Source organism: Dunckerocampus dactyliophorus, chromosome 13 (assembly GCF_027744805.1).
Source record: "Dunckerocampus dactyliophorus isolate RoL2022-P2 chromosome 13, RoL_Ddac_1.1, whole genome shotgun sequence".
In the NCBI taxonomy this organism is placed as follows: Eukaryota; Metazoa; Chordata; class Actinopteri; order Syngnathiformes; family Syngnathidae; genus Dunckerocampus; species Dunckerocampus dactyliophorus.
In genome coordinates this window covers 337,059-353,020 of record NC_072831.1, presented here as the reverse complement: position 1 = coordinate 353,020, position 15,962 = coordinate 337,059, and the positions used below count along the sequence as shown (strand labels likewise).

The window sequence follows — 15,962 nt, the reverse complement described above, 5'->3', positions numbered from 1 at the left end:
TTTTCAGCTTTTACAAACAATTTATTCTCCAAGAGCCGCTGGAGGACTTGTCTCACGTGCTGCACATGCTCCTGTGGAGAATTGGAAAATATCAGTATGTCGTCTAGATACAGGAAACAGCATTGGCCAGTCATGTCTCGCAACACGTCATTAATAAGAGCTTGAAACACGGCGGGTGCATTGGTGAGCCCGAACGGCATCACAAGGTACTCGTAATGACCCAAAGGTGTGTTGAAGGCTGTTTTCCACTCGTCTCCCTCCCGTATGCGAACCAGGTGATAGGCGTTTCGCAGGTCTAATTTTGTAAAAATGCTAGCAGAGTGGAGCGAGGAAAAGGCGGCGTCCATAAGCGGAAGAGGGTACTTGTTCTTAATGGTAATATCATTTAGTCCCCGATAATCGATACATGGGCGGAGGGAACCATCCTTCTTCGACACAAAGAAAAAAACGGCCCCCAATGGCGATGAGGATGGCCGAATAAGACCCTCAGCGAGGGATGAAGCGATGTAGTCTCTCAGGGCCTTTTGTTCTGGTTGGGAAACATTATACAGTTTAGAACTAGGAAATGGCGCATCCGCAATCATACGGGCGATGGGGGGGCAGGCTTAGCGCCGAGTCTTTGCTAAAAACAGCGCTAAGGTCGTGATAATCCCGGGGAACCACGGTGAGGTTAATATTTTCCGCACGCCTCTTCGGCGGCGAGTCCTTAGAAAACGCGGAAACGAGACACCGGGCATAGCAATTCTCCCCCCCCAGTTGATAACTCTGCCAGACTCCCAGTTAAAAAAAAAAAAAAAAAAGACTCCCAGTTAAAGGTGGGGTTATGTAGTCGCAACCAGGGAAGACCCAGAACGACCGGGGCCGACTGAGAAGGAATGACATAAAACCTAATCCTCTCAAGGTGATTACCGGAAAGTTGTAGGGATAAGGATTCGGTTTGATGGGTTGTAGGGAATGAACTTCTTTGGGATTAGACAACCTAATAGTAGCCAACCCATGTTTCTTGGCAAAGTCTGCATCCAAAAAATTGTCGTCGGCGCCCGAGTCAACGAGCGCAACCACGGAAATGTTTGTTCCTTGCCCCGTTATAGTCCCAGCCAATTGGAGTCGACGTTGGCCAGAGGGAGCTGTCTTATTGGACGGCTCCCTCGCCGCATACTCACAGGTACATGGTTTGGATCGATCCCCCCCCCCCCCCCCCCCCGAGGGTCGATCCTGCGGTGATATCGGCATGTCGGGCTCTCCGAACCCGCGGGCGATCCAGAACGGTGTCTGGGTCTGTCTGGACACCTCGACAGTTGGTGGTTGTTTCCAGCACAATACAGGCATAGGTGCAGGCGCCGCCGGCGGGAACGTTCAGCCGATGAAAGGCGTCGTCCCCCAAGCTGCATGGGTTTGTCGGTAGAGGAGGAGTCCCAACCCAAATTCGAGGTGCTTTGGGAGTGTCCTCTGGGAGGCGGGGTCCTGGTTCGGCGAGGCGTGGATACCGTTGCTCCGCCGTGATTGGTCCGTTCCCGGTGTGCGTGATCCCTTTCCCTCAAACGGTCGTCGAGGCGGATATTGTATTGTATTGTATGTACTTTATGTATCCCACAGCGGGGAAATTTACTTGTTACAGCAGCAAGCAAGCAAGATACGCAAGTAAAGAGAACAGCGTAAAGAAAGCATAGTGACTACAACATGGTTCAGGTGGTGCAGGTGTTGTAGAGCCTGACAGCGGTTGGTATGAAGGACTTGCGGAACCTCTCCTTCTTACACCGTGGGTGTCAGTCTGCTGCTGAAGGAGCTGCTAAGGGAACCCACAGTGTCATGTAGCGGGTGAGAGGTGTTGTTCATGATGGATGTCAGCTTAGCCATAGGGAGGTCGATCAGCTGATCGAGTGTGGTGGTATCATCCCGGACGGTGATCTCATCCATAACACGGCTCTGAAGTCCTTTGCAGAATATGCCGCGGAGGGCTGCATCATTAAAGCCGCTCGCTACCGCTAATACACGGAACTCCACCGAGAAGGTGGCGACAGACTGGTTGCCTTGTCTGAGGTCCAGATAGCTGCTGCCAGCCTCACGGTCCCCCACGGGATGCTCAAAAACTTTTCGTAACTCGGTCAAAAAAATGGCCAAGGAGGTGCGTATCGCTGGATTGGATTTTCTTAAGGCGATAGCCCACGCTGCTGCCTTGTCAACTAATAAACTCATGATAAAAGCCACTTTGGCTGAGTCTGAGCCATATGTGTTAGGACGTTGGTCGAATACCAGAGTGCATTGATGGATGAATTGTTCACACAAAGCCTCATTACCTGAGAAGCGAGGTGGCGGTGGAATGTTGGGCTCTCTGTGTGAGGTGGGAGGAGAGCGTGAGGCCTGGGACTCGCGAGTATAAGTTAATTCAGAGGCGGAACTGGCGCCTCCAGTGCCGCTGGTGGCGAGCACCTGTTCCATGCGTGAGTCCAACGATTGTATGTTGGTGGACATGGGAGCGAGCGCCTCCATAATCTCTCGCAGGGAGCGTGAGTGTTCTCCCACGAGCGCACCCTGATGCGAAAGAGCTGAATGAAAACGGTCATTCTCCGCGGGGTCCATATCTTTGGCCAGATCGTTCTGTCAGGAACGGAGTGAGCCGCAGGTTGGAACTCAAGATGCGTGAGACGACGTGAGCTTGGAAGAAGTGTTTATTCCAAAACTCAAAAGGAGAAAAATATACAACATAGGAAAAAGTGCAAACAAGGATCTAATAACTAAGGGGGACCCGGATGTCACACGGGAAAAAGTCAATGGAACAAAAAGAGCTACCAAAAGAGTAGAGCTAGTAACGAAAAAGGCTGCTGAGAGATCAAGCAGAAGAAGACTAGCAGAAAGCTTACGCTGCTGGAGTATCCACGCAGGGGAAAGGTTGACAAAAGGCTAGGCAAGTGTTACTAGTAGCAATGAGAATAGGATGGTAGCAGAGGAGCCTGGGTCGAAGAATAAGAGTCAACGATCTGGCAACATTTGCTGGGGAGCTTGCATCTTAAAAGCAGCACAGGTAATCAGCTCCAGGTGTTGCCAATCAGCTCCTCATGTTGGTGTGCAGGGTGTACTGCAAAAAGAGCACAGGAGAGGGCAGTATCGCAGTACACAGCACACCACAGTTACAGCAGCCAAAGGCATGGATTAGTCTTTCTGTGACTGTTAAAGTTCAGATCTGAGACCATTATTAGCCCTAGATTTCGAACCCGATGATGAGGTTTTAGAGAAAGAGTCTCAAAGTGGCTAATAACACTTTCTTTGTTTCTGTGATCACAGACGATCATTTCAGTTTTGTCTGAGTTTAGCTGGAGAACATTTGCATCCACACACTGATCTGTTTGACGTGGAGACAACAGGACCGTGTTCGCCTGCCGTCAGTCACACGTATACCGTAGGAGATCTCAGACACGTAGAACGAGCGTGGTCTGCATAGTTGTGGTAGGACACATTGCCGCTGGCCTAAAGGAAGCATGTACAGATTAAACAATAGGGGCCCCGGGACTGACCCCCACAGGTCATAGCCATTTGGTCTGAGACTCAGTTACCAATTCCAGTGCTTCCTGTCCTCCAGATAGGACTTGAACCAGTATAGAGCAGTACCACAGATTCCCACCCAGTTTTCTAACATCTGGAATAAGATCACAACATCAGCTGTGTCAAAAGCAGCGCTCAGGTCCAGCAGAATTAAAAGTGAGACTTTGCCTGCATCTGTGTTCAGACGGATATTATTTGTCACCTTCATCAGAGGTGGGGCCTAAAGCCTGATTGGAAAGTAGCAAACACATTGTTAGAGAGGAGAAAGTCAGTAAGCTGTTGGTATACCACCTTTTCTAAAACTTTGATACGGGACGATGCTTGTTCAGTACTGCGGCAGTTTTTAGGGCCTTGGGAAATGTTCCAGTCTCAAGTGAGATGTTAGAGACTTTCGAAATCTAGTGGGTTTGATTTACTCTTCTGCTGTTTGGCCAGTGGCAGGTGTGGAATGTGTGTAGCTGGCTGCAGAGTAGTTCTTTGTAAATTAAAGGAAAATACGCTACGAAAATATGAGTTTTGCTCATCATCCACAATCGTTAGGTGAAACATGAACACACACGTCTTTCTCTTGTGCCTTGTAAAGATATAAAAACAGCTAGCATGTAGGAGCTAACAATGCACGTCACGGGACACCCCTATTTGGACTACAAAGCCCTAAAAAAGCCTCCCAAAGTGCCAACAATGTTTACAAACTGTAAGTCAGCTGCATATAAACAAGCTAGTGTAAGTCTTCCATGTTATCATGAATGTACCTGTCACTACATGCTCTCAGCATGGATAATAAAACCCATAAAACCTTGTTGGAGCTGTTTTAGAGGCTTTATGGTGAAAATAGGGGTGTCCCGTTACGTGCATTGTTAGCTCCCTCATGCTAACTGTTTTTCTATCTTCAGAAGGCACAAAAAAGGGAAAGACATTATATGCTTCCTTTTTTTATTTAGCTTGTTAGCTTTTTTTTGTTGCTTGTGAACAATGGCAATTAAAGCATTATTGGAACTGGAACCAATTGATGCGCTCCAACAGTTATTTTTATTGATGTGAAATCAGAGGAGAAGGCGTTTGTGGATGTGAATCTGAGTCTTTTCCAAACAAGAAATAATCAATTCTAATAGATAGCGACTTTATTCATGTCCAAGAGAAATTCATGTTTGAGCAATTTTCCAAAAATCATAATAAAGTCATAATAAACAATCAAGGCAAGACAGGCGAGACATGAAAAAAAAATTAAGAAAATAAAGATAATAAAAAAATACATCCACACATAAATAAAATGGAATGCTTCACTTCCAATTGGTAGTGCAGTAATAAGAATAAATAATAATAATAATAATAATAATAATAATAATGATACGTAATAAGTCCAGTCCTTTGTGTGTTGTTATACTGTAGCGCCCCCTCTGTTGTGTTGAAAAGCAGCATGGTGTGCTCAGTCTTTCAGCAGAGCAAGGCAGTGATAGTAATCTGCCAGGGAAGCTGCTCTTCTGTGGGGAGATGATGCTGGTTGTCCATGATAGAAAGGAGCCTCCTCGGTGTCCTGTGCTCTGCCACAGATGTCAGGCTGTATAACATACATGAATTAATATGGAATAAATAATAACAACTGACCAATCACAGCCCTTACAAAGTTAGACATCGCAATAGCGATGGATATGTCCTCTCCTTTAAGAGTGTCGTTTCATCTGACTCAGTAGTTGTTCAATCTTAAATTGAATCGTCCAAAATCCAACTTGTGTCATAATTGTAGTTGATTGATGATGTTCCGTGTCTGTCATCTCTTGCATCAGATATGTCAGCCCAGTTGTCCAGGATTTCTCACACTTTGAGCTTCATCTTTCCTGGTCTGGCTGATGACGCCTTGGGACAGGAAGTCATCCAACTCCAAGGCAACACGCATGTGTTTTCAGAGCTCCACATGAATGTAATGTCAGTGTACATGCAGTATGTCATTCATATTGCTACGTTGTTTCAGCATCTCCTGTCTATCTCCATATCCCCAGGTTGCCGACATGATTCTCAGAGGGTTTTGCCAGTGCATTTTAGATGCTTCCCGAGTGCTGTTGCCTAATAAGTGAGACCTATTTTAATTTTGGAGTAGGGTTGGGCCATATGAACCTTTGTGTGTGTCAGGATCATTTTGGGATGTATTACATAATGACAATATAATTAAATAGAGCGAAGTCTTGTATGAAAAGCTACAAACCCTTAACCCATATAAGGAGGTACACTTGTGTCAAATTGTAAAGCACATTTATTGGTAACAAAGTGTGCAATTCAGCAAGTGCATGCAGTGTCTACCAAAGTATTCCCATTTCAAGTATACAGATTAGTAGCGACTGCAAATTGGCAAACAGTAATGCAGCTAAATATTGTCCTTTTGGGCTGAGTATGAAGGCATCATGTCTTTGGCTAAATAATATGACGCCGCATTACTCACTTCAGGCCATTGTTAACTTTTCTTGCTATGAGCCCAAGTGTTTTGCATTTTTGACTGGGTAAGTGTAGACGTGGTCTCTAGCTAACTCGCTTCATGACACACTCCTCCTACTCCTACTCAACTCTGTTTGCGCTTGAGATGGTAGAACAAATGTGCCGTCACGGTTGCTTTGCAAACTTTGCATATTATGGTCTCTTGCTCCACATCTGCTCCATCCAAACCAAAGCACTTCCGTATTCCAGAGGTACCTGCTGTTCATCTAGGTATGGTGGAGTACAACAGTTGCTTCTATCATATTCATATCACATGGAAACAGGAGCACCGTGACTGTAAATGTTTCATAGGTTGCGTGATGTGGATGTGTCCTATCGTGACTTTTCATTTTTATGCCACTCTTAAATCTTGTGAACAGACAGCTGTTCACAAGCGCAGTTTCACGCCTGATTTTTCAGTCCAGTTATATCTACGGATGTCCGATCAGATGGGCCCACCTTTTTTCCCCAAAAATGACAGCTGATATTGCCCTTTAAGCGCCAAAGTCGCAAAACATTGCTGATTTTGCTGCCTTGTGTAGTTCATACTTGATACCAGGAGATGGCGGACATCTGTAACTTCCAACCTGAGCAACGTTTGTGTGTGCTTCTATGCAAGTTTAGGAGTTTCTAGTCTTGGAGCCCCGTGTGCTGCAGCTGCTGCAGCAGCGAGTCCGCTCAACATAAAAGTCCACAAGCAGCACGTACCTGTACTTGAGCACATGCTTTGCTGAACTCTGTTTTGATGGGTTGTGGAAACACCGCTAATGGTGAGGATGGGCAACGGAAATGTAACAAAACATGGAAAAAACGGCAGGCAGACGCCGCAGGCTAGTCTCCTCTACCACACTTTGCCATGCCCGAGGGCAAGATCGCATAGATAGATAGATAGATAGACAGCTATAGATAGATACATACAGTAGGTAGATAGATACTTTGTTCATGTCCAAGAGAAATTCACATTTCCAGATGCTCTGCAAAAATGTCATAATGAACTGAAATCACTTCATCAAAAAAGAAAACAACCAAGGTAAGACATGAGCGACAAGAAAAATAAGAAAATAGAATAAAAAGAAATAAACACGGAAGAGATCACCTCACATTTGTAGTGCAGTAATACGTAATAAATAATAATAATACTCAAATAAGGTAACCAGTCCAGTCCAGTCCTTCCACGACAGGAGATATGTCATTGGGAGTTATATCGGTTATCAGCACAAAAAAAAAGCCAATATTGGACATCCCTATTTATATCCAATTCTTCTTTATGGTTTGCTCATAACCGGTACCACTTAATCACTTGAGGGGGCGTGTCTCTATGTGGTTGGGGGGAGGAGGCGGGGGAATCCCACCACAGCAGTCAAGAGGAGACGAATGCAGATTTACTTTCCAGTCTTGAGATTTCTATTCTGAGTATTTTATTGAAAGAAACTTTGTACACTGTCCCCCCAGGATCTAATATCACTTTGAAAATTTCTAAAAAAAAAAAAAAAAAAAAAAAAAAAAAAAGAATTGAAAAAAAACACACTTTTTTTTTTTTTTTTTTTTTACTGAATGAAATCCAATTGTGACTGTACAAATAACTTTATTATGTTATGAATTTCTCCCAAGACAAATGACATGGGCTTCCAGGTTTGTTGGCGTACTGGTGTGTAACACACGGCAGCTCTCCTGCCTTCTAAACAGACTTTGGGATCTACTACGTAACCAGGTAAGCACATGCTTTTAGCGTTCAAGAAGCCAAACTGTCAGTTGTACCGCTATGTCCTGGACATACAGGGGTGTGAAAAAGTGTTGGCCTCGTCCTCATTTCTTGTTTTTCTGCATGTATGTCACACTTAAATGTTTCAGATCATCAAACAAATGTAAATATTCGTCAATGACAACACAAGTCAACACTTGATGCACTTTTTAAATTAAACTTTTTATTATTAAGGGAGGCATAAAATTCAAAGCTACATGTCCCTGTGTGGAAAAGTGATTGCCCCTTAAGCTAATAACTAGTTGTGCCCCCCTTAGCAGCAACAACTGCAGGCAACCAGCGCTGGGGAGGAATTTAGCAGAATTGTTGTCATTCAGCCACATTGGAGGCTTTTCCTTTTGAAGGTCATGCCACAGCATCTCAATAGGATTCAGGTCAGGACTTGGACTAGACCACTCCAAAGTCTTCAGCCATTCAGAGGTGGACTTGCTGGTGTGGTTTGGATCATTGTCCTGCTGCAGAACCCAAGTTGCTCTCAGCTTGAGGTCACCAACAGATGGCCGGACATTCTCCTTCATCAGAATTCATGCTTCCATTGATGACTTTCACACAGCGTCATGTAGCTATGGATTTTTTTCCCCCCCTAAATAATAAAAGGTTTCATTTACAAACTGCATTTTGTGTTGAGTTGTGTTGTCATTGACTAATATTTACATTTGTTTGATGATCTGAAACATTTACGTATGACAAACATGCACAAAAATAAGACAGCAGGAAGGGAACAAACACTCTACTACAAACACAAGCACCAGACCTGATGGGCGGAGTAACGAGCAGCTTTGAATGATATTAACAAAAGACACAATCATCCCCAACACAGGCGACTGAAACTCATACAGTTTAGGAGGTGGTAAACAGGTTTTCTATGTCTTACTGTATGTCTTATTTTCTCATATTATGTCTACTATATTGGATAATAGGAGTGTAAAGGTGACTATCACTATGAAAGTATTCCATTTGTAAATAAGGGATGCTGTGCGTCTATGTCAACCAGCTTGTTAAGTCCCAGCCCACCGTGTTCTTATCAAATGTGCGGGCAACAGCTAGTTTCACTCTTGATTTGGGTTATGTTGACAACTGCTTATGTCGACGTGAGTCAGCCAGTGTAAGGGACGTGGACTTAAATGGGTGCCACTGGTGTACTTGTATTGGTTTTTCTCCTGTCTCCAAAGGGGTCCTTACTGAGTGGCCCACACTTGCTCGGCCTTGCGGCTTTTGTGGTCCACCTCCATGCTTCCATGTTGCAAAGTCCGTTAGTTCATCTGGTTTCACTGCATCGACCCGTACCAGTGCCAATCTCAGAGGCCCTTGGCTCAGCGCTGGTCTGCAGCACACAAACCAATATGCTGTTTTGTGTCAGGTGAGGTATATGGCTTTTAATCATATAAGAAATGATGGCAAATCAGATGGCCATATGAGTACCAATCAAGTGTTGTCATTGTCCGCTGAACCCCCACCCTTCCCATTGTGCAGATTCTGTGTGGCTGCTGTGTGTTACGGGATCTGTAGAGGTGACTCATTGACTCAACAGCAGCATTCCTTGGTTCCCATCAGCTTTTGCAAGAAGGTAGCACGTCTTCAATTGTCCAAATGTGTTTACGGTAGATCGCCAAGGTAGTTTGGGTCGATGGCGTAAGCGTCACTTTGTAGATGTCATATGACGTGGGTCAGCTGACATGAAGCTCCTCTCCTGTTTCACTCTTGCTCCCACGGTGTTTCAAGCTACACGCGGTGATGCAACTTTCATCTTTATGATTGTGATGATGGATGAACTAAGTCAGCAGTAAGATGCTTATATCTATAACAAAAGTTATGTGTTGGCTTGTAGCGGCTTGTCATGTAGGAAAAAAGCGTATTGTTTGATGGCTTTGCTTGGCGTCATGAACTCTACTACAGAAATGGGTGTTTTCTACACGTCCATCCAGCCATTTTCTATACCGCTTCATCCTCATTAGGGTAGCGGGGGCATGCTGACTTCGGGCGACATGCGGGGTACACCCTGGACTGGTGGCCAGCCAATGGCAGGGCACATATAGACAAACAACCATTCACACTCACATTCATACCTATGGGCAATTTAGAGTCGCCAGTTAACCTCACCTGCATGTTTTTGGGAATGTGGGAGGAAGCCGGAGTGCCCGGAGAAAACCCACGCGCACACGGGGAGAACATGCAAACTCCACACAGAAATGCCCAGGGGGAATCAAACCCAGGTCTTCCCGATCTCCATTGGCCAACGTGCTAACCACTAGACCGCCGTGCGGCCGTTTTCTACACGTCCACTTCTTAAACTATTATTTCATGATGAAATGGAAAATGCGCTCATTGCTGAAACCTGTTTAATATGTTGCCTTGACTTAACCTTCGCTGTATCGTCTCTTCCATCATCATTTTCAATTCTTGTGTATAGGTTATGTTTGGTAGCAAACGCTAACTGGATGGAATGCATGAAGTGTGTGTCCTAATGAACGCTGCGTAGCTGTTTTGACTAACTTACTACCAGTACTCACATTATGCCCACAATTATTGAGTAATATGTGTCATTATTTTTAAGGATGCCCAATATTGGCATAAAACAAAACACGCACACACATAATAAAGATGGTGTAATGTGTCCAAAATCTAAAAGAACCACTATCCATCCTTCAGAGACTGAGTTACCAATTGGTAGGTACTGTTTGGTCGCACGGTGGCCTAGTGGTTAGCATGTTGGTCACACAGTCAGGAGATGCGCAAGATCTGTGTTTGAATCTCTGTTGGTCATCTCTGTGTGGAGTTTGCATGTTCACCCCGTGAGTGCTCCCACATTCCAAAAGTCCATAGGTGTGAATGTGAGTGTGAATGCTTGTTGTCCATATGTGCCCTGCCATTGGCTGGCCACCAGTCCAGGGTGTACCCCACCTCTCACCCAAAGTCAGCAGGGATCACGTATGTGCAACCCTAGCGAGGATAAGCGGCATAGAAAATGGATGGATGGATATTTTGGTACAAAGAGCATGGCATATGAAAATCAAGGTTCCTGAAGGTGTCTACAGCATGGTCAACCTTGATGTACTTTCTCTTCCTGTTAAAGCAAGTGAATCCAGCCTGAACTATTTGGACCCTTTGCTAGTTTCTTCCATGTTGTCAAGGCCCATACAGTATGCCTCCATAACCTCAACCCTAACATTATATTTGTATCCAACGCTAGCTTCAGTACCTCATCCCAAGACTGTTGCCTGAAGCAAGAAGGACTCCTCAGGGCAAAGAGGCTCAGGAGACGGACAGACTTGGGCTGTGGAGCTATACCGAAGGCATCAGGACCAACTGGAAAAAGACAGCTTGGTGTCTGTGGAGACATCCTGCTTTCCGTCAGCTCCAAGAAGCACCACAATATCAGGTAGGACACACGCTTGTGTCAGCGATATTTTAAATTGCCATATTTCTCTATGCCATTTAGTCTCGTCCACAAGAAGGTTTTTGTCCTTAAAAGTTCAGATTTTGGGAATGTCTGAAGCAGTGCAACGATTTTCAAAAACTCAAAAGCTTTGTGTGTGGATGACGAAAAAGCAAGCTCTTTGTCTCATGTCATAAGAAACATGCAACATTACTTTATGCGCACTCCTGATCAGAATGTTCAAAGCAGTTGAAAAATGGTAAGCATGTACAGTACATTTGGACTGTTGGATCTTAAGGAGGTTCTCAATAGAGCTTCAAAATGCAAAAAGAAGAAATTGGAATGGGACAAAAAAGCAATTTATGCTTTTTTTATGCTTTTTTTAAAAAGCATTGAAGTGAAAGGCTGTTCATCAGCTGATCAAAAGTTTAAGCCCAAAACCCATGAAACCCTCCTAAAATAGAAATCAAATGTCTAAAAAGGAGTGAGTAATGAGTAGCTGTGTTCTTAATGAGGTGAAAAACTGCTGTGGGCATGCTTGATGCCAGTGTTTCCAGTTGCTACAGGTGCTGTAGGTGGCTTCACTGTCTGGAATTCATGTCCACTTTTGTAAATCCATCCCCAAATGGTCTCCATTGGATTTGGATGAGGGGAACAGGCAGGATGGTCCAAAAGATTGACCTTATTCCTCTTTGTGAAGTGCCTGGCATTACCACACAGACCAGGGCCGTCAGTCATGAGGGATGACCCCTGCGACATTTGCCGTTTGACGCCCCTGCGCGACCTGAAGCTCCATTGTTCCATTGAAGGATCATGGTGGAAAACATCTCAGGTGGGATCTCCTTTTCATGCCAGTAACGTTGGAAGCCATCAGGACTGTCACGGGAGAAAAAAACTTTCTTCCACCTTTCAATGTCCCATGTTTGGTGCTTTCCTGCACATTTCAAACCTTGAAGGAGACCAGGCCTTTGAAGATGTTGTTTCTTCTCTGGCAGATGGCATCTGATGGTTATCGGGCTGCACTCGGCACCAGTACCAACCTTCATTTGGGTCGAGGATGGTCCCGTGTCTTGACGGACAGCCAATGGGATCCTCGGGCTCTTTTTTTCGGGTCTACTGCTTGACCTTTTTGTTCCATCACCCTCGGGATGTTTTTCAGAAGTTAGAAGTGACCGTCTTACTGCGTCCAACCTCAGCAGCAATGCCGCACTGTGAGAGGGAGGCCTCGCTTATGCAGCTCAGCAAAGAGAGAAAACTTTTTTGCCTTTGCCATCAAGATGACACTAAATCACATTCAGTCCACATTTTGACCAACATTTTGCCTTTTAAAGGCTGTGCTCTTCAGCTTTTGAATGCTTCTTTGAAATAAATAGCTTTTTGGTCTCACTCCTGTTGGTTCTTTTGCATTTTGAAGCTGTACGTAGAACCTCCTTAATATCCAACAGTACAAAATGCACATTTCAACTGCTCTTAACATTTGGATCAGGAGTATATTTAACCTTATTTAACAGAACAGCAGTAATGAAATGACTGACTTATTGGTGCTGATTGAATTTATAGCACGCAAGCGTGCATGTTGTTGACATTGACTGCGTTCCAAATGATTAGCAAATAGGATTTTAGTATCCTAAACATCAAATGTTTAGTTTTTCAATGAAAAGGCATTTGTAATAAGGCAAATAAGGCAGTCTTGAACAACTGCCTTATTTAGTTTGCCAGGTGAGCCCAATGAAAAGAAAAGCACTTGTTCCACACTATTAAGCATATGGGAAAGAAAAATATTGCAGTGCCTTGGACACATCATGAAAACGTTCAGTCATTCACAAAAGAAATGTGTGGCTGATTGAGATGATAGCCGGGATGGTGCTGATAAAGGCCTCGTGGGAAAGTTTTATGGACTAAAGAGAGCACCCGCTAAGAAGCCATTACAGAGCAGCGAAGGGGTATTTGAAGCTGCTGGTGTAGGATCCTCCACAGGCAGTTCTGCATAAACCTACTATTTGGCCACCCCTAACCGATACTCACAAGCAGAACAAATACATGAAGATGAATTTTCAAACAAGCATACAGTATCTCAACAAGGCTGTGATGTCAGCAAGGAGGTGGCTGACTCATGTTTTCATTGGAGACAGCTGGTAGGCCCTTTATGGTCACTGGAGGTGTGAAAATGACCCCAGCAAAGTAAGTAGAGTTTCTGACTGACCGCTTTCTTCCATGGTACAATATGAAGAAGCAAAATGACCTTCATGACAAAGCACCTTCTCACGATGCAGAGAATACCCACCTCTCCGTCACTGGTTCAATGTAAGAATTGTGATGGTTCTGTCAAAGAGGGGATCTTATGTTAACATGTAGCTTGGCCTGTTCTTTTTTTTTCATCTGTCCTGTCCAGCCTTTAAAGCAGATAGAATTGTAGATCTAAATGCTGTCAAGTGCTCAACAGATTTACTCTGCCAGGGAGAAGTGTGATATACACTTCCCCTGTCATACAAAATTTATTCGACCTTGATGCTTGTTATAAAGCGCATTTGGAGCGACCGGACCGGAGGGGGGGGGGGGGGGGGGGGGGGGGGGGGGGGGGGGGGGGACAAAAACAAAAAAAGAGAGACAAGAGACAAGGACAACAGCAGCAACAACAACAATAGTGACAGAACAACAGAAACATACAGAACGACATCAGCAAATAAATGTGTGTGACAACTATCAAGACGAACAGGGACATAAGGACAAAACAATATCAACAACCACAATGACAAAGCTGTCAATGACAATCACACATAATAGCAGTCATGAAATGATGAACCATGATAGTGATCACAATGACAACACTGCATTGAAACAGTCACACATAATAGCAGTCATGAAATGATGAACTATGATAATGATCACAATGACAATATCGCATTGAAACAGTCACACATAATTGTAGTAATGAAATGATTATCCATGATAGTGAACAGAATGAAAAGTACTGTAATGCACATCATTGTAAAAAAAATAACCAAATATATACATATACATATATACATATACACATATACATATATATATATATATATACACATACATATACATACACACACACACATATATATAGTCATACTGCTGATATCACCGTCGCTGTAATAAAACCAACAACATAACAACACTCTGGTTAACTCAGTGAGTAATGTGGGGAAGTACGTATATACTGTGAGTGTGCATATGTACAGGCATCTCTGTATGTGAGGAAGACTTCATATATATGTAAAGGTGCAGAAATGTGTGGGCGTGTAATTGTCACTGAGAATGCATGAACGGAAAGGGGCCGCCTCCACCTCCCAGAGAGCCCCGCCCCAAATAGCCAGGCCAGGCCCCGGCCGCCAGAAGGTCACCAGGCCCATAGGGGCAGGCAGCACAAAGATCAGCGCCCCAAGAGCCAGCCCAGAGGGCCCCCCCCCCCCCCGGGAAGACCAGCAAGGGGCCGAAGAGAGGTAGCCCCAGCCAAGGACAGGGCGCCAGCGGGCCGGCGGACTGCCAACCCCTGAGACCAGCGAGAGATCACACCCCACAAAGGCAGACGGGTACCGGGGGCCACAAACCGGCAGGCCCAGAGACGCCTCCACAACCGGAAAGAAGCCCGCCCGCGCCGGAAGCGCCAATTCCCGCCCACCGCCCCCCCACACCTCAGGGAGCGGAGCCCGGCCCGCCCCGGGCCAACCCCCGCCCGACCCCCGACACAGGGCCGCCCCGCCAAGGGATGCAGGAGGCACACCCTCCACCCACCCGGCGGAGGCACGGGCAGCAAAGATGTATCACCCAGCACCCGACCCCACGGAGCAAACCCCTGTATGCCCCCCCCCCAAAATAAATAACTAAAATAAATAAATAAATAAAAGTGTACACACGCACGCACATACAGTACACATTCCTACGCACTCACACGCACGTACATACACACTCCTACGCACATACACACCCCTACGCCCCTACGCGCACGCTCATACACACACCTACTTACTCAAGCGCGCGCACACACGCACACACACACACACACACACACACACACACACACACACAGTGGTCGACTGCCCGACACCCGGAAGCCCCACCCTATCCCCCGTTGGTAACCCAAGGAGCAGCGGAGCCGGGGACCCCGGGGTCCCAGACATACGATCCAGAACCCAGGCGCGGAGAGCGCGGACCGCCGGGGAGCAGGAAGACACCAGGCCACACTCTCCCAACGGTGGGACGCCGCCAGCAAGGCAGACAGGGGAGCCAGCGAGGAGGAAAGCGGGAAACTGAGCAGGCAGGCGGGAAAACGGACGAGCAGCCAGGCGAACCACCACAAAGCGCCAACCGACACCCGCGGGCCAGCAAACCCGCGGGTGCAAACAGCTTGGCCTGTTCAAATGTAGTGATTGAAGCACGTTTGCTTTCAGTAAATATGACCTGCAAATTCAACAAATGAGCATTTTGGCGTCTTAACAAGCACATCTGCACATCTGATATATCACTATATTGATGACGTACATATCATTGCACGTCTGATATATCGCTATATTGATGACGTATATGTCATTGTACGTCTGATATATCGCTATATTGATGACGTATATGTCATTGCACGTCTGATATAGCACTATATTGATGACGTATATGTCATTGCACGTCTGATCTATCGCTATATTGATGACGTATATGTCATTGTACGTCTGATGTATCGCTATATTGATGACGTATATGTCATTGTACGTCTGATGTATCGCTATATTGATGACGTATATGTCATTGTACGTCTGATGTATCGCTATATTGATGACGTATATGTCATTGCAC

General features: G+C 45.4%; 1 protein-coding gene across 8 annotated transcripts in view; it reads left to right on the top strand.

Annotated features, from left to right (window-relative positions):
- The window catches only part of LOC129192249 (Fanconi anemia group A protein-like), a 95,339-nt gene that overhangs the window by 57,263 nt on the left and 22,114 nt on the right, over positions 1-15,962 (top strand). For 7 of the 8 annotated variants that reach the window (XR_008573394.1, XR_008573395.1, XR_008573396.1 and 4 more), the window contains 6 exons: positions 5,325-5,458; positions 5,538-5,608; positions 7,618-7,717; positions 8,941-9,128; positions 9,242-9,335; positions 10,959-11,147. Coding sequence is in view for 1 of the 8 variants with exons in the window: in XM_054796053.1 (XP_054652028.1) it covers positions 5,325-5,458; positions 5,538-5,608; positions 7,618-7,717; positions 8,941-9,128; positions 9,242-9,335; positions 10,959-11,147 (776 nt within the window). In the remaining 7 variants the exon portion in view is untranslated. The remainder of the gene's footprint in view (positions 1-5,324; positions 5,459-5,537; positions 5,609-7,617; positions 7,718-8,940; positions 9,129-9,241; positions 9,336-10,958; positions 11,148-15,962) is intronic. The other variant, XR_008573398.1, reaches the window with a different exon arrangement.